Raw genomic sequence first — 25,512 nt, forward strand, 5'->3', positions numbered from 1 at the left:
TTCAGGGAAAATTTCTCAACAAGCTGAACCCGATGTGATTACATTTAAATTTAAGTTGGAACATCTCCGCGCTCTGCTTAAGGAGGTGTTATCCACTCTGGATGATTGTGAGAATTTGATCATCCCAGAGAAACTATGTAAAATGGACAAGTTCCTAGAGGTCCCGGGGCCCCCAGAAGCTTTTCCTATACCCAAGCGGGTGGCGGACATTGTAAATAAAGAATGGGAAAGGCCCGGTATACCTTTCGTCCCTCCCCCCATATTTAAAAAATTGTTTCCCATGGTCGACCCCAGAAAGGACTTATGGCAGACAGTCCCCAAGGTCGAGGGGGCGGTTTCTACTTTAAACAAACGCACCACTATACCCATAGAAGATAGTTGTGCTTTCAAAGATCCTATGGATAAAAAATTAGAAGGTTTGCTTAAAAAGATGTTTGTTCAGCAAGGTTACCTTCTACAACCAATTTCATGCATTGTCCCTGTCACTACAGCCGCGTGTTTCTGGTTCGATGAGCTAGAAAAGGCGATCGATAGTGATTCTCCTCCTTATGAGGAGATTATGGACAGAATCCGTGCTCTCAAATTGGCTAATTCTTTCACCCTAGACGCCACTTTGCAATTGGCTAGGTTAGCGGCGAAAAATTCTGGGTTTGCTATTGTGGCGCGCAGAGCGCTTTGGTTGTAATCTTGGTCAGCGGATGCGTCTTCCAAGAACAAATTGCTTAACATTCCTTTCAAGGGGAAAACGCTGTTTGGCCCTGACTTGAAAGAGATTATCTCTGATATCACTGGGGGTAAGGGCCACGCCCTTCCTCAGGATAGGTCTTTCAAGGCCAAAAATAAACCTAATTTTCGTCCCTTTCGTAGAAACGGACCAGCCCCAAGTGCTACGTCCTCTAAGCAAGAGGGTAATTCTTCTCAAGCCAAGCCAGCCTGGAGACCAATGCAAGGCTGGAACAAGGGAAAGCAGGCCAAGAAGCCTGCCACTGCTACCAAGACAGCATGAAATGTTGGCCCCCGATCCGGGACCGGATCTGGTGGGGGGCAGACTTTCTCTCTTCGCTCAGGCTTGGGCAAGAGATGTTCTGGATCCTTGGGCACTAGAAATAGTCTCCCAAGGTTATCTTCTGGAATTCAAGGGGGAGGTTCCACAGGTCTCAATTGTCTTCAGACCACATGAAAAGACAGGCATTCTTACATTGTGTAGAAGACCTGTTAAAAATGGGAGTGATTCATCCTGTTCCTTTAGGAGAACAAGGGATGGGGTTCTACTCCAATCTGTTCGTAGTTCCCAAAAAAGAGGGAACATTCAGACCAATCTTAGATCTCAAGATCCTAAACAAGTTTCTCAAGGTTCCATCGTTCAAAATGGAAACCATTCGAACAATTCTTCCTTCCATCCAGGAAGGTCAATTCATGACCACGGTGGATTTAAAGGATGCGTATCTACATATTCCTATCCACAAGGAACATCATCGGTTCCTAAGGTTCGCATTCCTGGACAAGCATTACCAGTTTGTGGCACTTCCGTTCGGATTAGCCACTGCTCCAAGGATTTTCACAAAGGTACTAGGGTCCCTTCTAGCGGTGCTAAGACCAAGGGGCATTGCAGTAGTACCTTACTTGGACGACATTCTGATTCAAGCGTCGTCCCTTCCTCAAGCAAAGGCTCACACGGACATTGTCCTGGCCTTTCTCAGATCTCACGGGTGGAAAGTGAACGTAGAAAAAAGTTCTCTATCTCCGTCAACAAGGGTTCCCTTCTTGGGAACAATAATAGACTCCTTAGAAATGAGGATTTTTCTGACAGAGGCCAGAAAATCAAAACTTCTAAACTCTTGTCAAATACTTCATTCTGTTCCTCTTCCTTCCATAGCGCAGTGCATGGAAGTAATAGGTTTGATGGTAGCGGCAATGGACATAGTTCCTTTTGCGCGAATTCATCTAAGACCATTACAACTGTGCATGCTCAGTCAGTGGAATGGGGACTATACAGACTTGTCTCCGACGATACAAGTAGATCAGAGGACCAGAGATTCACTCCGTTGGTGGCTGTCCCTGGACAACCTGTCACAGGGGATGAGCTTCCGCAGACCAGAGTGGGTCATTGTCACGACCGACGCCAGTCTGGTGGGCTGGGGCGCGGTCTGGGGACCCCTGAAAGCTCAGGGTCTTTGGTCTCGGGAAGAATCTCTTCTCCCGATAAATATTCTGGAACTGAGAGCGATATTCAATGCTCTCAAGGCTTGGCCTCAGCTAGCAAAGGCCAAGTTCATACGGTTTCAATCAGACAACATGACGACTGTTGCGTACATCAACCATCAGGGGGGAACAAGGAGTTCCCTGGCGATGGAAGAAGTGACCAAAATCATTCAATGGGCGGAGACTCACTCCTGCCACTTGTCTGCAATCCACATCCCAGGAGTGGAAAATTGGGAAGCGGATTTTCTGAGTCGTCAGACATTTCATCCGGGGGAGTGGGAACTCCATCCGGAAATCTTTGCCCAAATTACTCAATTGTGGGGCATTCCAGACATGGATCTGATGGCCTCTCGTCAGAACTTCAAGGTTCCTTGCTACGGGTCCAGATCCAGGGATCCCAAGGCGACTCTAGTAGATGCACTAGTAGCACCTTGGACCTTCAAACTAGCTTATGTATTCCCGCCGTTTCCTCTCATCCCCAGGCTGGTAGCCAGGATCAATCAGGAGAGGGCATCGGTGATCTTGATAGCTCCTGCGTGGCCACGCAGGACTTGGTATGCAGACCTGGTGAATATGTCATCGGCTCCACCATGGAAGCTACCTTTGAGACGAGACCTTCTTGTTCAAGGTCCGTTCGAACATCCGAATCTGGTCTCACTCCAACTGACTGCTTGGAGATTGAACGCTTGATCTTATCAAAGCGAGGGTTCTCAGATTCTGTCATTGATACTCTTGTTCAGGCCAGAAAGCCTGTAACTAGAAAAATTTACCACAAAATATGGAAAAAATATATCTGTTGGTGTGAATCTAAAGGATTCCCTTGGGACAAGGTAAAAATTCCTAAGATTCTATCCTTTCTTCAAGAAGGTTTGGAGAAAGGATTATCTGCAAGTTCCTTGAAGGGACAGATTTCTGCCTTGTCTGTGTTACTTCACACAAAGCTGGCAGCTGTGCCAGATGTTCAAGCCTTTGTTCAGGCTCTGGTTAGAATCAAGCCTGTTTACAAACCTTTGACTCCTCCTTGGAGTCTCAATTTAGTTCTTTCAGTTCTTCAGGGGGTTCCGTTTGAACCCTTACATTCCGTTGATATTAAGTTATTATCTTGGAAAGTTTTGTTTTTGGTTGCAATTTCTTCTGCTAGAAGAGTTTCAGAATTATCTGCTCTGCAGTGTTCTCCTCCTTATCTGGTGTTCCATGCAGATAAGGTGGTTTTACGTACTAAACCTGGTTTTCTTCCGAAAGTTGTTTCTAACAAAAACATTAACCAGGAGATAGTCGTGCCTTCTTTGTGTCCGAATCCAGTTTCAAAGAAGGAACGTTTGTTGCACAATTTGGATGTTGTTCGTGCTCTAAAATTCTATTTAGATGCTACAAAGGATTTTAGACAAACATCTTCCTTGTTTGTTGTTTATTCTGGTAAAAGGAGAGGTCAAAAAGCAACTTCTACCTCTCTCTCTTTTTGGATTAAAAGCATCATCAGATTGGCTTATGAGACTGCCGGACGGCAGCCTCCTGAAAGAATCACAGCTCATTCCACTAGGGCTGTGGCTTCCACATGGGCCTTCAAGAACGAGGCTTCTGTTGATCAGATATGTAAGGCAGCGACTTGGTCTTCACTGCACACTTTTACTAAATTTTACAAGTTTGATACTTTTGCTTCTTCTGAGGCTATTTTTGGGAGAAAGGTTTTGCAAGCCGTGGTGCCTTCCATCTAGGTGACCTGATTTGCTCCCTCCCTTCATCCGTGTCCTAAAGCTTTGGTATTGGTTCCCACAAGTAAGGATGACGCCGTGGACCGGACACACCTATGTTGGAGAAAACAGAATTTATGTTTACCTGATAAATTACTTTCTCCAACGGTGTGTCCGGTCCACGGCCCGCCCTGGTTTTTTAATCAGGTCTGATATTTTATTTTCTTTAACTACAGTCACCACGGTATCATATGGTTTCTCCTATGCAAATATTCCTCCTTTACGTCGGTCGAATGACTGGGGAAGGCGGAGCCTAGGAGGGATCATGTGACCAGCTTTGCTGGGCTCTTTGCCATTTCCTGTTGGGGAAGAGAATATCCCACAAGTAAGGATGACGCCGTGGACCGGACACACCGTTGGAGAAAGTAATTTATCAGGTAAACATAAATTCTGTTTTCCGTATTGTAGGGAGCCCCACCGCCTACCGCTTCCCTTCAAGATTTTCCTCAGCACTACGGCACCCGATACAGAAAGTGATACTGTCTGTACTGGTGATCTGGTTTCATATAGTACGTGAGCACGATCAGCACTCTCTTACAATATGAAGGCAAATGCCTTCTGTCCCCAGCTGCAGTCTCCGCTGTCTAGGTACTAGGTAGGTACTACATCAACATAGTGTGCTGTGCAAAGTACTGGGTGATGTAGTACCTACATCCAATTGGCACAAGGGGTTAAATAAAGCTGCATGTACAGCCAAATGCTGTTTGAAAGAGGGGGAAGATGGTTTTCCATGAGGAAATAGACGTCCAGAGATCCTACAAAAAACCTGTTGTGAAAAGTGTTTTCTGATTGATTGGAATACAGCTGTCTCATTCTGTCATTGCAATTTACTGGTGCAGTTTATGTGGTCCCAAGCTACTTGAAAACAACAATGATTTATAATGGATTTGAGCGTCCTTGAATTTTAAACCCCCACAAATAACTTATCTTATAAATTGTAGTGGACTTCAGCTGATACAGTGCTATGTTTTCTATTAACAGCAGGGCAATTGAATTATCTGTATGTTACTGTACTTCTAAAACCAGTTCGAATTACGTTGGTTTCTTGATGTGGCAGTTATACATCATAATGGATAACTTTGTAGGTTACACACTTAAAGGGATATTCCAGCCAAAATTGGAAACCCCATGGGTGCATTTTGGTATTGAACAGAAGCAATTTTGTAATATACTTGCATTATTAAAAATGATTCTAATAAAAGCTATAGCTGATTCAAAAGTGTATTTAAATATGCACCTTGCACCAGCATTTTAAACACAGCACTTGCTCAGAGAGCCTAAGGTTCTCATACCATCTGGTAATGACTCAATTTGTTAATTGCTAACATGATACAAGCCCCACTGATGATCTGAGCAGCTGCATTATTTAAAATGTGGGTACAGTGACAATATCTAACTATGCTTCACATGCACGTGCAGAGAAAAATGTCAACACTAAAACAGTGATAATTTTTACTAGAAACATTTTTGCCAATATATGTACATTACAAATATGTTTCTATTTAAAGATGTAATAAATCTATGTGCATTTACATTTTGACTGGAATGTCCCTTTAAAGGAGACTTTACACCACATTTGAATATCAGATTCTTAACTTGTTAATCCATTTCCTTACCAAAAGCCAATTTAGAAATTGTTCTCCTTTTTCAAAATGTCTATCTTGCTTAGCCTGTTTTTGAAAAAGCGGCGTTGTACTTAGAGGCATCATTTTTGTTTTGAATGTCCAGTTTGTATAGCATATTAATGTAAAATGTCAAGCTGTACAGAAATTGTATTCATCTTGAATCACTTTTGATTTTAGGTTATACGCAACTTTGTGATTGGTGGAGTGTGGGTGTAATTCTTTATGAAATGCTTGTTGGGCAGCCTCCTTTCCTTGCACAGTCACCAGTGGAAACCCAAATGAAGGTAAGACTGGGGAAGTGAAATTCTTGTATGTACATCACATTTTAGTAAACAAAAACCCAATCAAATGTATGCATCACTGATTGACTTAATTGTTTTGAATATATACACCTGTAAATTAACTGAGCAGCTGGTAAGTAAAATTACACTAATTACAAAACTTCTAGCTCCTACGATATGAATGAATGTGATTGGGGATTGTATTATAGAACTGGAAAGGCTGGTATATCAGACTTTAATAAATGTAAATCTTGTTTCTGATTAAACATCAAAAGGGACAGTCAATAACTAACATTGTTATTGTTTAAAAAGTTAGATAACCGCTTTACCACCCATTGCCCAGCTTTGCACAAATAACATTATATCAATATACTTTATAACATTTAAACCTCTAACTTTCTGCCTGTTTCTAGGCCACTAAAGACAGCCTATTAATCACATGCTTTTTTATTAGCTTTTCACAACAGGAGACTGTTAGTTAATGTAGGCTATATAGATAACATTGTGCTCACGTCCGTGGTTTCTGCACAACACAGCTAAAATGCAAGTCAATAGATAATAAATAAAAATGAATTTGATCAGGAGGCTGTCAAGAGGCTTAGATACAAGATAATCAGAGGGAAAAACTAGTATATGCACGCCTATCCCATTTCCTTACATTAAACTCCCTCCTTGACCCACTGCAATCTGGATTTCGTCCCCATCACTCCACAGAGACAGCAATTGTTAAGGTTACCAACGACCTACTTACAGCAAAATCAAAAGGCCACTTCTCTCTGCTTATCCTCCTTGATCTGTCTGCAGCCTTTGATATTGTTGACCACCCACTTTTGCTCCAAACCCTCCAATCCTTCGGCATCTGTGACACAGCCCTTTCGTGTCACAGATGCCGAAGGATTGGAGGGTTTGGAGCAAAAGAGCGTGGTCAACAATATCAAAGGCTGCGGACAGATCAAGGAGGATAAGCAGAGAGAAGTGGCCTTTTGATTTTGCTGTAAGTAGGTAGTTGGCTCTCTTCCTACCTGTAAAACCGTATCTTTAGTGTAGCCTTCTCTGGGGCCTACTCTGCCCCGTCACCACTTTCTGTCGGAGTACCGCAAGGCACTGTCCTCGGTCCCCTTCTCTTCTCAATCTACACGTCATCACTAGGTTCCCTAATAAAGTCCCACGGTTTCCAATATCATTTGTATGCCGACGACACCCAAATCTACTTCTCTGCACCGGACCTATCTCCTTCCTTGCTAACCCGTGTCACTAACTGTCTTTCTCACATCTCTAACTGGATGTCTTCTCACTATCTCAAGCTAAATCTCTTCAAAACTGAGATCCTTATTTTCCCCCCTTCTTCCAAAATCTCCACCCCAATCTCTCTATAACTGGCGACAACTCCATCATTACCCCTACCCTGCATGCTCGATGTCTCAGGGTCACACTTGACTCAGATCTTTCTTTCACTCCTCACATTCAGTCCTTGGCTAAAGCCTGCCGCTTCCACCTTTAAAAATATCGCTAAAATTAGACATTTCCTTACACAAGACACAACTAAGATTTTAATTCACTCTCTCATCCTTTCCCGCCTCGATTACTGCAACTCTGTCCTCTCTGGTCTCCCCACCTGCTGCCTAGCTCCTTTACAATCCATAATGAATGCCTCTGCCAGACTCATCTTCCTTACACGTCACTCTTCATCTGCTGCACCTCTCTGCCAATCCCTTCACTGGCCTCTTCTTGCCTCTAGGATTAAACACAAAATTCTCACTGACATACAAAGCCCTCAACTGCACTGCTCCCCCCTATATCTCAGACCTTGTCTCCAGATACTCTCCCTCCCGTCCCCTTCGCTCTGCTCATGACCAAGCTTCAAGCGCTCCCTAAAAACTCTACTGTTCAGGGATGCATACAACCTACATTAACCTTTCTTTATACCAGTTCCTCTCCTCCATTGCTATCCCCTGAACCCCTTTAGCATGTATGCCTAAGAGTCCAGCTGCTCGTAGATTGTACTCCGCCTTTGTTTATAGCGCTGCGGAATCTATTCGAGCTCTACAAATAATGGATAATAATATTAGTGTTGGTTATGCTAGCGCTGCAGAATCTGTTGGCGCTCTACAAATAACTGATAATAATATGCAAAACTGGGGAATGGGTAATAAAGGGATTATCTATCTTTTTAAACAATACAAATCTTTGAGTTGACAGTCCCTTTAATTTCTTTACATGTATATCTGGATGGTAAACCTGTAGAAGAAGCAAGTCACCACTATCTATCAAATACGTCCGCTACATTTTATATATTAGGATTTGAACACATTAAAAAATTGGGGAATGGTAAGATTGGGTAGTGGGAGAATAAAAGCAGAGATAACTGTCATGAATAACCTTGATAAAAAGCACAGTAATCTCACAACATATCTGCTGATTTGTATATTGATTCCAGTAGCTATTGCCCATTACTCTTAGCAAAATTATTTAAGCACCTTCTAGACTGATTGCCACCATAGTGTAGTGTGTCTTTCTGTGTTTACAGTTTACTGAACCTCCACCAATGTCCAAGGACTTTTGTGAACAGATGCAAGTTTTTTTTCTATATTTGGATCCACTATCTTGCTTTTAGTCCTGAAAAGATTTACAGTCCCTGTCGATAAAGAGCATCGCTATAACATGTTGCCATCAGGATAATGTTGTACCATAGAGATCATGTTCTCTGTGCTTTCAGGATTTGATCGCGGTCTGCAGGGGGTTCCTAGGGTTGTAGGGACGCCCACCTGACGCGATCCAATAATTGAAATCTCGCGATCGTGTGGTTTCAATTTGTCTACATCGGAACAGTTGTTCTGATGTAGACACTTTAACCCTGTCGCGAAAGGGTTAACACCTTTTCTGTTGTGGTTTTTGTTTGTTTGTTTGGGGGGGGGGGGTTCTACACCTTTTTTATTTGGATGCTTTTTTGTGTGTGGAAGGCCTGCACCATCTAATAGCTATAATTAAGAATATTTCTCCAACATAGGTGTGTCCGGTCCACGGCGTCATCCTTACTTGTGGGATATTCTCTTCCCCAACAGGAAATGGCAAAGAGCCCAGCAAAGCTGGTCACATGATCCCTCCTAGGCTCCGCCTACCCCAGTCATTCTCTTTGCCGTTGTACAGGCAACATCTCCACGGAGATGGCTTAGAGTTTTTTAGTGTTTAACTGTAGTTTTTCATTATTCAATCAAGAGTTTGTTATTTTCAAATAGTGCTGGTACGTACTATTTACTCAGAAACAGAAAAGAGATGAAGAATTCTGTTTGTATGAGGAAAATGATTTTAGCAACCGTAACTAAAATCCATGGCTGTTCCACACAGGACTGTTGAGAGCAATTAACTTCAGTTGGGGGAACAGTTTGCAGTCTCTTGCTGCTTGAGGTATGACACATTCTAACAAGACGATGTAATGCTGGAAGCTGTCATTTTCCCTATGGGATCCGGTAAGCCATGTTTATTACGATTGTAAATAAGGGCTTCACAAGGGCTTATTTAAACTGTAGACTTTTTTTGGGCTAAATCGATTGATATTAACACTTATTTAGCCTTGAGGAATCATTTATTCTGGGTATTTTGATTTAATAATATCGGCAGGCACTGTTTTAGACACCTTATTCTTTAGGGGCTTTCCCAAAGCATAGGCAGAGTTTCATTTTCGCGCCGGTGTTGCGCACTTGTTTTTGAGAGGCATGGCATGCAGTCGCATGTGAGAGGAGCTCTGATACTTATAAAAGACTTCTGAAGGCGTCATTTGGTATCGTATTCCCCTTTGGGTTTGGTTGGGTCTCAGCAAAGCAGATACCAGGGACTGTAAAGGGGTTTAAAGCTTAAAACGGCTCCGGTTCCGTTATTTTAAGGGTTAAAGCTTCCAAAATTGGTGTGCAATATTTTCAAGGCTTTATGACGCTGTGGTGAAAATTTGGTGAATTTTGAACAATTCCTTCATGTTTTTTCGCAATTGCAGTAATAAAGTGTGTTCAGTTTAAAATTTAAAGTGACAGTAACGGTTTTATTTTAAAACGTTTTTTGTACTTTCTGATCAAGTTTATGCCTGTTTAACATGTCTGAACTACCAGATAGACTGTGTTCTGAATGTGGGGAAGCCAGAATTCCTATTCATTTAAATAAATGTGATTTATGTGATAATGACAATGATGCCCAAGATGATTCCTCAAGTGAGGGGAGTAAGCATGGTACTGCATCATTCCCTCCTTCGTCTACACGAGTCTTGCCCACTCAGGAGGCCCCTAGTACATCTAGCGCGCCAATACTCCTTACTATGCAACAATTAACGGCTGTAATGGATAATTCTGTCAAAAACATTTTAGCCAAAATGAACCCTTGTCAGCGTAAGCGTGGCTGCTCTGTTTTAGTTACTGAAGAGCATGACGACGCTGATATTAATATCTCTGAAGGGCCCCTAACCCAATCTGAGGGGGCCAGGGAGGTTTTGTCTGAGGGAGAAATTACTGATTTAGGGAACATTTCTCAGCAGGCTGAATCTGATGTGATTACATTTAAATTTAAATTGGAACATCTCCGCATTTTGCTTAAGGAGGTATTATCCACTCTGGATGATTGTGAAAATTTAGTCATCCCAGAGAAACTATGTAAAATGGACAAGTTCCTAGAGGTGCCGGGGCTCCCAGAAGCTTTTCCTATACCCAAGCGGGTGGCGGACATTGTTAATAAAGAATGGGAAAGGCCCGGTATTCCTTTCGTCCCTCCCCCCATATTTAAAAAATTGTTTCCTATGGTCGACCCCAGAAAGGACTTATGGCAGTCAGTCCCCAAGGTCGAGGGAGCGGTTTCTACTTTAAACAAACGCACCACTATTCCCATAGAGGATAGTTGTGCTTTCAAAGATCCTATGGATAAAAAATTAGAAGGTTTGCTTAAAAAGATGTTTGTTCAGCAGGGTTACCTTCTACAACCCATTTCATGCATTGTCCCTGTCACTACAGCCGCATATTTCTGGTTTGATGAACTGCTTAAGGTGCTCGATAGTGACTCTCCTCCTTATGAGGAGATTATGGACAGAATCAATGCTCTCAAATTGGCTAATTCTTTCACTCTAGACGCCTCTTTGCAATTAGCTAAGTTAGCGGCTAAGAACTCTGGGTTTGCTATTGTGGCGCGCAGAGCGCTTTGGTTGAAATCTTGGTCGGCTGATGCGTCTTCCAAGAACAAGCTACTAAACATTCCTTTCAAGGGGAAAACGCTGTTTGGTCCTGACTTGAAAGAGATTATCTCTGATATCACTGGGGGTAAGGGCCACGCCCTTCCTCAGGATCGGCCCTTCAAGGCGAAAAATAGACCTAATTTTCGTCCCTTTCGTAAAAACGGACCAGCCCAAGGTGCTACGTCCTCTAAGCAAGAGGGTAATACTTCTCAGGCCAAGCCAGCTTGGAGACCAATGCAAGGCTGGAACAAGGGAAAGCAGGCTAAGAAACCTGCCACTGCTACCAAGACAGCATGAAATATTGGCCCCCGATCCGGGACCGGATCTGGTGGGGGGCAGACTCTCTCTCTTCGCTCAGGCTTGGGCAAGAGATGTTCTGGATCCTTGGGCGCTAGAAATAGTCTCCCAGGGTTATCTTCTGGAATTCAAGGGACTTCCCCCAAGGGGGAGGTTCCACAAGTCGCAGTTGTCTTCAGACCACATAAAAAGACAGGCGTTCTTACATTGTGTAGAAGACCTGTTAAAAATGGGAGTGATTCATCCTGTTCCATTAAGAGAACAAGGGATGGGGTTCTACTCCAATCTGTTCATAGTTCCCAAAAAAGAGGGAACGTTCAGACCAATCCTAGATCTCAAGATCTTAAACAAATTTCTCAAGGTCCCATCGTTCAAGATGGAAACCATTCGAACTATCCTTCCTTCCATCCAGGAAGGTCAATTTATGACCACGGTGGATTTAAAGGATGCGTATCTACATATTCCTATCCACAAGGAACATCATCGGTTCCTAAGGTTTGCATTCCTGGACAAACATTACCAGTTCGTGGCGCTTCCTTTCGGATTAGCCACTGCTCCAAGGATTTTCACAAAGGTACTAGGGTCCCTTCTAGCGGTGCTAAGACCAAGGGGCATTGCAGTAGTACCTTACCTGGACGACATTCTGATTCAAGCGTCGTCCCTTCCTCAAGCAAAGGCTCACACGGACATTGTCCTGGCCTTTCTCAGATCTCACGGCTGGAAAGTGAACGTGGAAAAGAGTTCTCTATCCCCGTCAACAAGGGTTCCCTTCTTGGGAACAATTATAGACTCCTTAGAAATGATGATCTTTCTAACAGAGGCCAGAAAAATAAAGCTTCTGGACTCTTGTCGGATACTTCATTCCGTTCCTCTTCCTTCCATAGCTCAGTGCATGGAAGTGATCGGGTTGATGGTGGCGGCGATGGACATAGTTCCTTTTGCGCGCATTCATCTAAGACCATTACAACTGTGCATGCTCAGTCAGTGGAATGGGGACTATACAGACTTGTCTCCGAAGATACAAGTAAATCAGAGGACCAGAGACTCACTCCGTTGGTGGCTGTCCCTGGACAATCTGTCTCAAGGGATGATGTTCCACAGACCAGAGTGGGTCATTGTCACGACCGACGCCAGTCTGATAGGCTGGGGCGCGGTCTGGGGATCCCTGAAAGCTCAGGGTCTTTGGTCTCGGGAAGAATCTCTTCTACCGATAAATATTCTGGAACTGAGAGCGATATTCAATGCGCTCCAGGCCTGGCCCCAGCTTGCGAGGACCAGGTTCATACGGTTTCAATCAGACAACATGACGACTGTTGCGTACATCAACCATCAGGGGGGAACAAGGAGTTCCCTAGCGATGGAAGAAGTAACCAAAATTATTCTTTGGGCGGAGTCTCACTCCTGCCACCTGTCTGCTATCCACATCCCAGGAGTGGAAAATTGGGAAGCGGATTTTCTGAGTCGTCAGACATTGCATCCGGGGGAGTGGGAACTCCATCCGGAAATCTTTGCCCAAGTCACTCACCTGTGGGGCATTCCAGACATGGATCTGATGGCCTCTCGTCAGAACTTCAAAGTTCCTTGCTACGGGGCCAGATCCAGGGATCCCAAGGCGGCTCTAGTGGATGCACTAGTAGCACCTTGGACCTTCAAACTAGCTTATGTGTTCCCGCCATTTCCTCTCATCCCCAGGCTGATAGCCAGGATCAAGCAGGAGAGGGCGTCGGTGATCTTGATAGCTCCTGCGTGGCCACGCAGGACTTGGTATGCAGACCTGGTGAATATGTCATCGGCTCCACCTTGGAAGCTACCTTTGAGACGAGACCTTCTTGTTCAGGGTCCGTTCGAACATCCGAATCTGGTTTCACTCCAGCTGACTGCTTGGAGATTGAACGCTTGATTTTATCGAAGCGAGGATTCTCAGATTCTGTGATCGATACTCTTGTTCAGGCCAGAAAGCCTGTGACTAGAAAGATTTACCACAAAATTTGGAAAAAATTTATCTGTTGGTGTGAATCTAAAGGATTCCCTTGGGACAAGGTTAAGATTCCTAGGATTCTATCCTTCCTTCAAGAAGGATTGGAAAAAGGATTATCTGCAAGTTCCCTGAAGGGACAGATTTCTGCCTTGTCGGTATTACTTCACAAAAAGCTGGCAGCTGTGCCAGATGTTCAAGCCTTTGTTCAGGCTCTGGTTAGAATCAAGCCTGTTTACAAACCTTTGACTCCTCCTTGGAGTCTCAATTTAGTTCTTTCAGTTCTTCAGGGGGTTCCGTTTGAACCCTTACATTCCGTTGATATTAAGTTATTATCTTGGAAAGTTTTGTTTTTAGTTGCGATTTCTTCTGCTAGAAGAGTCTCAGAATTATCTGCTCTGCAGTGTTCTCCTCCTTATCTGGTGTTCCATGCAGATAAGGTGGTTTTACGTACTAAACCTGGTTTTCTTCCAAAAGTTGTTTCTAACAAAAACATTAACCAGGAGATTATCGTACCTTCTCTGTGTCCAAAACCAGTTTCAAAGAAGGAACGTTTGTTGCACAATTTGGATGTTGTTCGTGCTCTAAAATTCTATTTAGATGCTACAAAGGATTTCAGACAAACATCTTCCTTGTTTGTTGTTTATTCAGGTAAAAGGAGAGGTCAAAAAGCAACTTCTACCTCTCTCTCTTTTTGGATTAAAAGCATCATCAGATTGGCTTACGAGACTGCCGGACGGCAGCCTCCCGAAAGAATCACAGCTCATTCCACTAGGGCTGTGGCTTCCACATGGGCCTTCAAGAACGAGGCTTCTGTTGATCAGATATGTAGGGCAGCGACTTGGTCTTCACTGCACACTTTTACCAAATTTTACAAGTTTGATACTTTTGCTTCTTCTGAGGCTATTTTTGGGAGAAAGGTTTTGCAAGCCGTGGTGCCTTCCATTTAGGTGACCTGATTTGCTCCCTCCCTTCATCCGTGTCCTAAAGCTTTGGTATTGGTTCCCACAAGTAAGGATGACGCCGTGGACCGGACACACCTATGTTGGAGAAAACAGAATTTATGTTTACCTGATAAATTTCTTTCTCCAACGGTGTGTCCGGTCCACGGCCCGCCCTGGTTTTTTTAATCAGGTCTGATATTTTATTTTCTTTAACTACAGTCACCACGGTACCATATGGTTTCTCCTATGCAAATATTCCTCCTTAACGTCGGTCGAATGACTGGGGTAGGCGGAGCCTAGGAGGGATCATGTGACCAGCTTTGCTGGGCTCTTTGCCATTTCCTGTTGGGGAAGAGAATATCCCACAAGTAAGGATGACGCCGTGGACCGGACACACCGTTGGAGAAAGAAATTTATCAGGTAAACATAAATTCTGTTGTTTCAATATTTTAGGATATTTCTTTCTAATGACACGGTGAGTCCACGGATCATCTTAACTACTGTTGGGAATATCACTCCTGACCAGCAGGAGGAGGCAAAGAGCACCACCACAAAAGCTGTTAAATACCACTCCCCCCTACCCACAATCCCCAGTCATTCTCATTGCTTGTATCAGTTGCAAGGAGGGGTAAAGTTTAGGTGTCTGATTCTTCAATCAAGAGTTTATTTTTAAGCAGAACAAGTTTGCTCTGGTTTTCTTTGGGGTATAGCCATAGTCCATGTCAGTCTCTTCAGTAGAGCAAGTGGTGGCTTTTAAGCATTTGGGAACTTGTGGGGTATAATCTCCACTGGGCCTCCCAAGTAATTTCATGCTGCCCTTGGCTGAAAGTTTGAGTAAGTTTACTCAGCCTTTTCTTTTTTCCACCGGTCCATATGAGGTAGGAAGCCCCTCTCATACCAAGTGAGCTGTCCTGCTGCCGGACAGATTTTTGAGGTAAGTGCCTATTTCTTTCCCTGTTTTTTAACCAGGCACTTTGACAGTTAATTCTGTCTAAATATACAATCAGCCCTCTAGATTAACGGTTTATTGTATGGCAGTTTTGCAGGCACTGGGGATATTTGGAGGCTCAATTTATTATGTTCTCACTTTGGTGTACATGTTGTTTTTTGTTTGTGAATTAATGGCTACTTGGAGGTTTGTTAGGCCACGCCCACAATAGGTGGGCTTATCTGAGATAGCAAGGACTTTTTTGGCACCCTTTTAGCTCCTGTTGTTCCTGGATGTTGCAGCTCTGTTGCATAGCTCCTTAGAGGTGGTTCAGCGTTCTCTCCGGTGCGGCTGTATGGGGGTCCGGATCATTTTCTGACTTTGTTTCCGGCAGCAAGGAGATCAGGTAGGCACCTCAGCAGAGCTTGCTGAGGTGTGGAGGTTGCCTGTTGTTTTTTTGTGGGGCTGTTGCTCTGTTTATATTTAAGTTTCTGTCTGAATTTCAGGGACTATAACGTTTGTGTCTCTTTTTGCATTCATTTTGTGAAAGATTGTTGCTGCAAGATTTATTGTGCAGTTTATTTAAGGATTTTCTAGTAAAAAAAAAAGTCTTTAAAATTTAAAGGGACAGTAACTTTTTTTGTTTAATTAAAATTCTGATTTGAACTTAGAATTTTTTATTGATTAAGGTTTTTTCCTTTGGAATAAGATGGACCAAGAGGGCCCTGCAAGCTGTTGCTTGTTCTCTGTTTAAATACTAATGTTGAGCCTCCTATCCTTTTTGATCCTCTTGTATTGAGAGAACATTACATTACAAGGATAGACTTTTTGATTCTGAGCCTTCATTGTGCAGGGCGGATGTTTTTCAGGAGTCTCCTGTTCAGGCTAATCCGCAGCTTTCTCCTCATACGTCCCAATCTTCTGCAGTGCCCTGTGTTTCGTCTCAGGTTGTTTTTTCCTTGCAGGATATGGCTACCCATATATCCTTAGCAGTATCTGAGGCTTTGTCTGCTTTTCCTATGTTGCAGGGGAAGTGCAAGAGGAAGTATAAGGTTTCTGATTCTGTTGCAATTGTGTCTAGTGTTTCTTCTCATAAGTCTGAGGAGGAAGATACTACAGTAGCATCTGAGGGTGAGATCTTGGTTTCTTCTAAATCCTTCTTCTGAACCTGAGGTTGTTTCCTTTAGGTTTAAGCTAGAGCACCTCCGTTTGTTACTCAAGGAGGTTTTGGCTACCTTGGATCACACTGAGGCGTCAGTCATGGTTATTCCTAAGAAATCTAATAAACTTAATACGTTTTTTGATGTCCCTTCCTCAGTGGAAGTTTTTCCTATACCAGATCGTGTTTTAGATATTATTTCACGAGAATGGGAGAAGCCTGGGATTCCTTTGAGGACAGCTGTTCCTTTAAAGATCCTATTGATAAGAAGTTGGAAGCTTTGCTTAAAAAGATTTATGTTCACCAGGGGTATCAATGGCAACCGGCTGCATGTATTGCTACGGTTACTAGTGCGGCGGCATATTGGTTTGATGCATTGTCTGATTCTATTCAGCAAGATATTCTTCTTGAAGAAATTCAAGATAGAATCAAGGCTTTGAAGTTGGCTAATTCCTTTATTGCAGATGCTTCTCTGCAGGTCATCAAGTTGGGAGCTAAAATTTCTGGTTTTGCCATTTTAGCTCGCAGAGCTTTATGGTTAAAATTCTGGTCTGCGGATGTGTCCTCTAAGTCTAAGCTTTTGTCTATTCCTTACAAGGGTAAGACCTTGTTTGGGCCAGGTTTAGCTGAGATAATTTCTGATATTATGGGAGGGAAGGGGCATTCTCTTCCTCAGGATAAAAGAAATAAACAGAAGGGTCAGCAGAGTAATTTTCGTTCCTTTCGTAACTTCTCTGGTAAATCTTCCTCTTCTTCCTCCAAGCAGGAACAGTCCAAACCATCTTGAAAGTCAAATCAGTCTTGGAATAAGGGGAAGCAGTCCAGGAAGCCTGTTGCTGACTCAAAATCAGCATGAAGGGTCTGCCCCGATCTGGGAATGAATCTTGTGGGGGGCCGACTCTCTTTCTTCACTCAAGCTTGGGTTTGAGATGTTTAGGATCCCTGGGTGGCAGTTCAAGAATTTTCCTCCCAGAGGCAGGTTTCTTCTCTCCAGGTTATCTGTAAACCAGATAAAAGGAGAGGCGTTCTTACGTTGTGTTCAGAATTTTTTCGACATGGGAGTGATAGTTCCTGTTTTTATTCCAATCACTTCGTCGTTCCCAAAAAGGAGGGAACTTTCAGACCTATTTTAGATCTCAAGAGTGTAAACAAGTTTCTCAGGGTTCCGTCTTTCATTCCATTCTTCCTTTGGTTCAGGAAGGTCAGTTCATGACCACAGTGGATCTAAAGGATGTGTATCTGCATATTCCCATTCACAGGGATCATCACAGGTTCCTAAGATTTGCATTTCTAGACAAACATTTTCTGTTTGTAGCTCTTCCTTTTGGTCTGGCAACAGCTCCCAGAATTTTTTCAAAGGTCCTGGGAGCATTGTTGGCCGTGCTTAGATTAAAGGGTGTTGCAGTGGCTCCTTATCTGGACGACAATATAGTTCAGGCTCCATCTTTTCAACTAGCAAACTCCCACACAGAGTTGTTGTTGTCTTTTCTGCGCTCCCACGGTTGGAAGGTGAATTTAGGAAAAAGTTCCTTAATTCCGGCTACAAGAGTGGTATTTTTGGGGACCATTAAAGATTATCTAGAGTTGAAGATTTTTATGACAGAAGCAAGAAAGTCAAAGATTTTCAATACGTGTCTTGCTCTTCAGTCCCTTCCTCGGCCGTCAGTGGCTCAGTGCATGGAGGTTATTGGTATGATGGTTTCAGTCATGGACATCATTCCGTTTGCTTAGTTCCATCTCAGACCTCTGCAGTTATGCTTGCTCAGGCAGTGGAACAGGGATTATGCAGATCTATCTCCAAGGATTGTTCTAGATCAGATGTCCAGAGATTCTCTTCCATGGTGGTTGTCGCAGGATCTTCTCTCTCAGGGAACTTTCTTTTCGCAGACCTTCCTTGGTGATTGTAACTACGGATGCCAGTTTGCTGGGCTGGGGTTCATTAAGGGCTCAGGGTCTATGGACTCGGTTCTTCCAATAAATGTTTTGGAACTGAGAGCAATTTTCAATGCTCTTCTAGCCTGGCCTCAGCTGGCTTCAACCCAGTTTATCAGGTTTCAGTCGGACAACATAATGTCAGTGGCTTACATCAATCATCAGGGAGGAACTCGGAGTTCCTTGGCCATGACAGAGGTAGCCAAGATTATTCAGTGGGTGGAGATTTACAACTGTTGTCTGTCTGCTATCCACATTCCAGGAGTGGACAATTAGGAAGCGGATTTTTTGAGCAGGCAGACTTTTCATCAGGGGGAGTGGGAACTTCATCCAGAGGTATTTTCCAGCTTGATTCTCAGTTGGGGGCAGCCGGAGTTGGATCTCATGGCATCTCATCAGAATGCCAAGCTCCCAAGGTACGACTCGAGGTCAAAGTATTCTCAGGCTGTTCTGATAGATGCTCTAGCAATTCCTTGGACTTTCAGTCTGGCATATGGGTTCCCTCTGTTTGCTCTTCTTCCTCGGGTCATTGCTCGGGTTAAACAAGAGAGGGCATCAGTGATTCTCATTGCTCCGGCATGGCCTCACAGAATCTGGTTTGCAGATCTGGTGGAGATGTCTTCTCTTCCACCTTGGCATTTTCCATTAAGGAAGGACCTTCTTCTGCAGGGTCCCTTCCTTCATCCAAATTTCGTTTCTCTAAAGCTGACTGCTTGGAGATTGAACGCTTGATTCTTTCTAAGCGTGGTTTTTCTGAGTCAGTTATTGAGACTATGATTCAGACTCGTAAGCCTGTGATTATGAAGATTTTTTTAATAAGATTTGGCGTAGATATTTGTATTGGTGTGAATCCAAAGGTTACTTGTGGAGTAGAGTTAGGATTCCTAGGATTTGGTCTTTTCTCCAGGAGGGTTTGGAGAAAGGTTCTGCTAGTACCCTGAAGGGATTTGCACAAGTGCCCGGCGGATGTGCCAGATGTTCATTCATTTTGTCAGGCCTTGGTTAGAATTCAGCCTGTGTTTAAGTCTACTACTCCACCTTCGAGTCTTAATTTGGTTCTTAGAGTCCTTCAACAGGCTCCGTTTGAGCCTATGCATTCTTTGGATATTAAGATGTTATCTTGGAAGGTTTTGTTTCTGGTGGCTACTTCTTCGGCTTGAAGAGTTTCGGAGCTTTCAGACTTGCAGTATGAATCAACTTTTTTTGTTTTTCACTCTGATAAGGTAGTTCTGCGTACTGCCTTGGGTTTTCTTCCTAAGGTTGTTTCTGATAAGAATATTAATCAAGAGATTGTTGTTCCTTCTTTGTGTCCTAATCCTTCTTCTCATAAGGAGCGTTTGTTGCACAACATGGATGTGGTTCGTGCATTGAAATATTATTTGCAGACGACTAAGGATTTTCGCCAGTCTTCTTCTTTATTTGTTGTCTTTTCTGGGAAGAGTAAGAGTAAGAAAGCGACGGCTACTTCTCTTTCTTGTTGGTTGAGGAGTGTTATTCGCTTACCATATGAGATTGCTGATCAGCAGCCTCCTGAGAGAATCACGGCTCATTCCACAAGGGCTGTTTCATTTTCTTGGGCTTTCAAAAATGGAGCTTCTGTAGATCAGCTTTGCAAGGCTGCGACTTGGTCATCTTTGCATACTTTTTCTAAATTTTCCAAATTTGATACTTTTGCTTCAGCAGAAGTTTCTTTTGGGAGAAAGGTTCTTCAAGCAGTTTAGGTTAACTGTCTTGTCCCTCCCTTATCATCCGTGTCCTTTAGCTTGGGTATTGGTTCCCAACAGTAATTAAGATGATCCGCGGACTCACCATGTCATTAGAAAGAAAACATAATTTATTCTTACCTGATAAATGTATTTATTTCTTGACACAGTGAGTCCACGGCCCGCCCTGTTTTTCAGACAGTTTGCTTTTCTATAAACTTCAGTCACCTCTGCACCTTAGATTACTTCCTTTCTCCTTTCCCTTTGGTCGAATAACTGGGGATTGTGGATAGGGGGAGTGGTATTTAACAGCTTTTGCTGTGGTGCTCTTTGCCTCCTCCTGCTGGTCAGGAGTGATATTCCCAACAGTAATTAAGATGATCCGTGGACTCACCGTGTCAAGAAATAAATAAATTTATCAGGTAACATTAAATTGTTTTTTTGCATCCCAATGCTGACTACAGTTTTCCAGAACTTTCTCCAATACTTGGTTTTGAAAGTTCCTTTACCTTCATAATGTTGTTTGAACATGTTCATAAGACACACTCTGCAGTCTCCCAGAAATGTTTATATAATCTAAGATGGTACAATGCTGTCATTTATATGCTGTTGGACTGTATGACATTTGAATGCAACTAATTACACAAAAGCTTGTGTGTCATAGCATGGGGTAGTTACTAATACAATCAAGGCTTTTGTTATTTATAGTTAATGAAAATTCTGTTTTTAAACCTTTATATTCTCTAATACTTTGCATAAGTCGTCACAAAATAGCTACACAATCCATTTTCCTTGCACATTGGAATTAAGTTATTAGTCTTAAAGTCTTTTAGCTGTGGGGGTAAATACTTCTATTCACTATAATTGGAGGCCTGGAAAATTCCAGTGAGAATGTCCATGCTAAAGCTTACATGTTAGTAATTCTTTGGTGAATAATATTTTTAATTACATTTCACAGGTAATCAAATGGCAAAGTACTCTTCACATTCCCCCTCAAGCTAAACTCTCTCCAGAGGCTTCAGATCTTATTGTTAAACTTTGTCGTGGTCCAGAAGATCGTTTGGGTAAAAATGGTGTGGATGAGATTAAAGCCCACCCATTCTTTAAAAATATAGACTTTTCCAGTGACCTACGTCAACAACCTGCTCTGTATATTCCAAAAATCACTCACCCCACAGATACCTCCAATTTTGATCCTGTGGATCCTGACAAGTTGTGGAATGATGAAGATAAGGATGGGAATAAGAACGATACTTTGAATGGATGGTACAAAAATGGCAAGCATCCTGAACATGCATTTTATGAGTTCACTTTTAGGAGGTTCTTTGATGACAATGGACACCCATACAACTGCCCCAAACCAATTGAATATGATTATGATGATTCTCAGGACACTGAACTCCAACAGGAAGAAAGCCAACAGTCTGGAAAACAACCCCCAATCAGGGATCTGGTGTATGTTTAAATTATATCCATACAAACAGATTCACTAGAGTGTAAAAGTTGTCATTTAGTAAGAAAGTATGGAAACTCCAGTTAAAGAATGGTGCGTTCATTTTAATGCATCACTTCCAGTCATTGCAGTAATATGCAAACTTAACACGAATAAAGCAATTTTTAATAATATAAATCTGAAGTTACCTCTTAGATAGCAGAAAATCTGTCCACTGCCATGGCTTATTTTGTATTTATTTTTGCAGCAGAGACTCTTGGCTATACGAATCAGACCTTTTTTTGTCTGTGGCTAAGATTCTGATGATTTCTATGCTGCTTGTTGCAAAATGGAAGTTAGAGGCATTGCTGTGTGTGCACTGTAACAGTACTTTGTCAACCTATCTCTTCTTTTACCCTCTGGCGTGCAATCCTCTAGCTCAGTGATGGCCATCTTCCTAAGACATGGGGGCCGCAGATCAATAGCTTAGATAACTTAAGGGCTGTATATAAATGTATGGCTATTAAACACAGAAATATTAATTAATAATATTAATTAATGTCCAGTGGCACCAAAACTATGGCACATGTTCTTATTTCTGCTTTTTACTGGGAGCAGCATAAACTGGTGTAAAAGGCCGCCAGTTGAACATCTCTAGATCATTTTCCAGGCGCTATGATCTCTGATACAGTACATCATCTGCCTCTTCTTTAAAAGTAAAATAAGTGCTGAAGTGTGGGCCAGATTTTCAACTCTTTAAGAAGTAATTGTAAATTATGTAGTGATACTTTATAGTGGATATTGACTGCCGTTTTCAAAATTTTCTTCTGACAGTAGTTTGTACTGTTCAATATGACCCATTTTACTAAGACTGTCAGTGCAAGCAAGAGAGAATGAGAGAGTGCATAGTGCTTTTTCAGTGCTATCTGTTAAGCATTTTGCATCAGTTCTTTTCTTCAGTGTTGCATATTTTGTGTGGAACTTATAAGATAATACACTGGAAAATATCATGTCTCATATCAATTATGCAGATTTTTCCAGCTGGTGTTTTACAGATCAAAATGCCTTTTACACTTATAAACAGCACCTTGTTTTTACTTTTTTTTTTTATTTATTAATTTTTTTTAACTTTTTTAGATTTTGTTCTCACACTTTAATTAGTCACACAATTATATGTTGATAAGAATGTGGTTATATATATATGTATATGTGTGTGTGTGTATATATATATATATATATATATATATATATATATATATATATATATATATATATATATATATATATATATATATATATATATATATATATATATATATATACATACGCAGAAAATAAAGATCTTTTTAGTGTTCTACATTGTAGACACCCCAGTTCAAAACCTTTAAAGAAAGGATATATCAATAAGATAGATTGAGGGTTTTGCACTTAAATTGCACTGTAATTAATTACTTTAGAGAACGTAACTTTTAAGGATTAAATATATCACAATTGGAAACTGACTGGTTATGTCTTTAAAATTAGTTCCACTGAACTTACAATATGGTGAAAGCATTCATTTTTTTATTATTTTATTTTTTTTATCTAAATTTTATTTAATGTAATCAAAATATATATATATTTTATTACTCAACCCTCTTATTGCTGCTTAAAAGGCAATCTTCAAAGAATGTTCAAATATGTAGTATTCTTCTGATTATACAGTGTTTCTTAGGAGCTGAAAAGTTATGAAATATTTAATTGTATATTTATTTCCCAAGATCCAATAGAAAGTGCTTGGTTACATCCCATTGACGTATATACAAACGCTCAGTGATATAGTCACAATTCTATTTTGAATGCAAATTGTATATCAATAGCTAACTATTGGTAATGTGTGATATTCCCATGTAAATGCCACCTCACTTTACAAGACTTTTTGTAAACTTGTATCTTATATTAGCTCTACATACAAGGATCCAACCGTTTTGGATCCATTTGTTATCAACGTAATGCAGCTTCTGGGTCTGAGGACACTAGAGAGATGTTAAAGGGACACTGAACCCAAATTTTTTTCTTTCATAATTCAGATAGAGCATGCACATTTAAGCAACTTTCTAATTTACTCCTATTATCAATTTTTCTTCGTTCTCTTGCTTTCTTTATTTGAAAAAGAAGGCTTCTAAGCTATTTTTTTGTTTCAGGACCATGGAAAACACTTGTTTATTGGTGGGTGAATTTATCCCCCAATCAGCAAGAACAACACAGTGTGTTCACCAAAAATGGGCCGGGATCTAAACTTACATTCTTAGATTTCAAATAAAAATACCAAGAGAATGAAGAAAATTTTATAATAGGAGTAAATTAGAAAGTTGCTTAAAATGTCATGCTCTATCTGAATCATGAAAGAAAAAATTTGGGTTCATTGTCCCTTTAAACCCATTTTTGCTCTGACATGATTCAGATAGACCATGCAGTTTCAAATAATTTTCCATTTAATTTCCATTATCTAATTTGCTTCATTCTCTTGGTATTCTTTGTTGAAGGAGCAGTATTGCACTACTGGGAGCTAGCTGAAAACATTGGGTCAACCTATATCAAGAGGTATATATGTGGAGCAACCAATCCGCAGCTAGCTTCCAGTAGAGCACTGCTGCTCCGTAGCCTACCTAGGTGTGCTTTTCTGCAAAGGATACCAAGAGAACAAAGCAAAATAGAAAATAAAAGTAAATTGGAAAATTGTTTCATATTGCATGCTCTATCTAGATTGTGAAAGAAAAAAAATGTTTCATATCCTTTTATTTATGTGAGAGCATAAAACACTGTATCTGGTTTAATGGAGTAAATTGTTAGTGTATGTATCAAAAGCAGCAATTAGGCACAGAGTTTCAAAAGATATGAATACAGAATAAATGTTTAAAACTTTCATTTTATCAGCAGCTATTGAAATGCGGGCCATTCCAGGTATACACCCAGGTATCCTTTGCTGTGGTTAAGAAGCCTGGTATTAATACAATCCTGCATTGGCTTTTGTAGCATTCAACAGGGCCATGCAAATGCAGCATAGGGGACAGTGAAGAATAGTTTATGTAAACCCTGCAAATGAGTATATGCAGTATAGCAATTGTAGCTTTTTAAAAACTTCTTTTACCGCTATATTTAAAGGGACAGTCTACTCCATAATTTTTATTATTTAGAAAGATAGATAATCCCTTTATTACCCATTCCCCAGTTTTGCATAACCAACAAAGTTATATAAATACACTTTTTACCTCTGTGATTAACTTGTATCTACCCCTCTGCAGACTGTCCCCTTATTTTAGTTCTTTGACAGACTTGCATTTTAACCAATCAGTGCTGACTCCTAGATAACTTCACAGGAGTGAGCACAATGTTATCTATATGGCACACATGAACTAGTGTGGTCTAGCTATAAAAAAAACTGTCAAAAAGCACTGAGCTAAAAGGTGGCCTTCAAGGGCTTAGCAATTGGCATATGAGCCTACCTAGGTTTAGCTTTCAACAAAGAATACCAAGAGAACAAAGCAAATTTGATGATAAAAGTAAATTGGAAAGTTGTTTAAAATTGCATGCCCTATCTGAATGTTGAAAGTTTAATTTTGACTAGCAGTGAATAGTTACCTCCTTCCGTGTTGCTGTCTGTCCCTCTTCAAAAACATTTTTTCCCCCCACAGGCTCAGCTATTACCACCGTGCTCTTGACTATAATGTTATCGCACACCAGTGTCAGCCCAGAATCCAGCAACCATTTTAATGTCAAGAGCACAAGTGGTATAGCTGTGGCAGTTAGGAAAAAACAGACCTAAAGACAGGATGCTGGCTACACAGGCGGTAAAACCTTCTAACATCAAAACATTTATAGATAGATTATAGATAGCTTTTCAGAAACATCTTTTACAGGTACTGTGTGTGCAGTACATATATGCAGTGCCTACATAAGCTACTGTTTACTGTCTGGTGTACAGTTTATGCCTCAGTGTTTGAGGGAGTGGAAAAAAATGAATGAAATGTACTATGCTTTCAATTTACTTTCATTAACAAAATGTGCAGTCTTTTTATATTTACACTTTTTTTTTTT

General features: G+C 41.4%; 1 protein-coding gene across 1 annotated transcript in view; it reads left to right on the forward strand.

The window, feature by feature from the left end:
• Positions 1–21,633, forward strand: part of LATS1 (large tumor suppressor kinase 1) — an 86,571-nt gene extending 64,938 nt beyond the window's left edge. Inside the window, exons 7-8 of the mRNA XM_053710629.1 lie at positions 5,756–5,862; positions 20,962–21,633. Coding sequence (XP_053566604.1) covers positions 5,756–5,862; positions 20,962–21,468 — 614 coding nt within the window. The 3' untranslated portion in view covers positions 21,469–21,633. The remainder of the gene's footprint in view (positions 1–5,755; positions 5,863–20,961) is intronic.
• Positions 21,634–25,512: the final 3,879 nt, after the last annotated feature.

Source organism: Bombina bombina, chromosome 4, assembly GCF_027579735.1.
Source record: "Bombina bombina isolate aBomBom1 chromosome 4, aBomBom1.pri, whole genome shotgun sequence".
Lineage (NCBI taxonomy): Eukaryota > Metazoa > Chordata > Amphibia > Anura > Bombinatoridae > Bombina > Bombina bombina.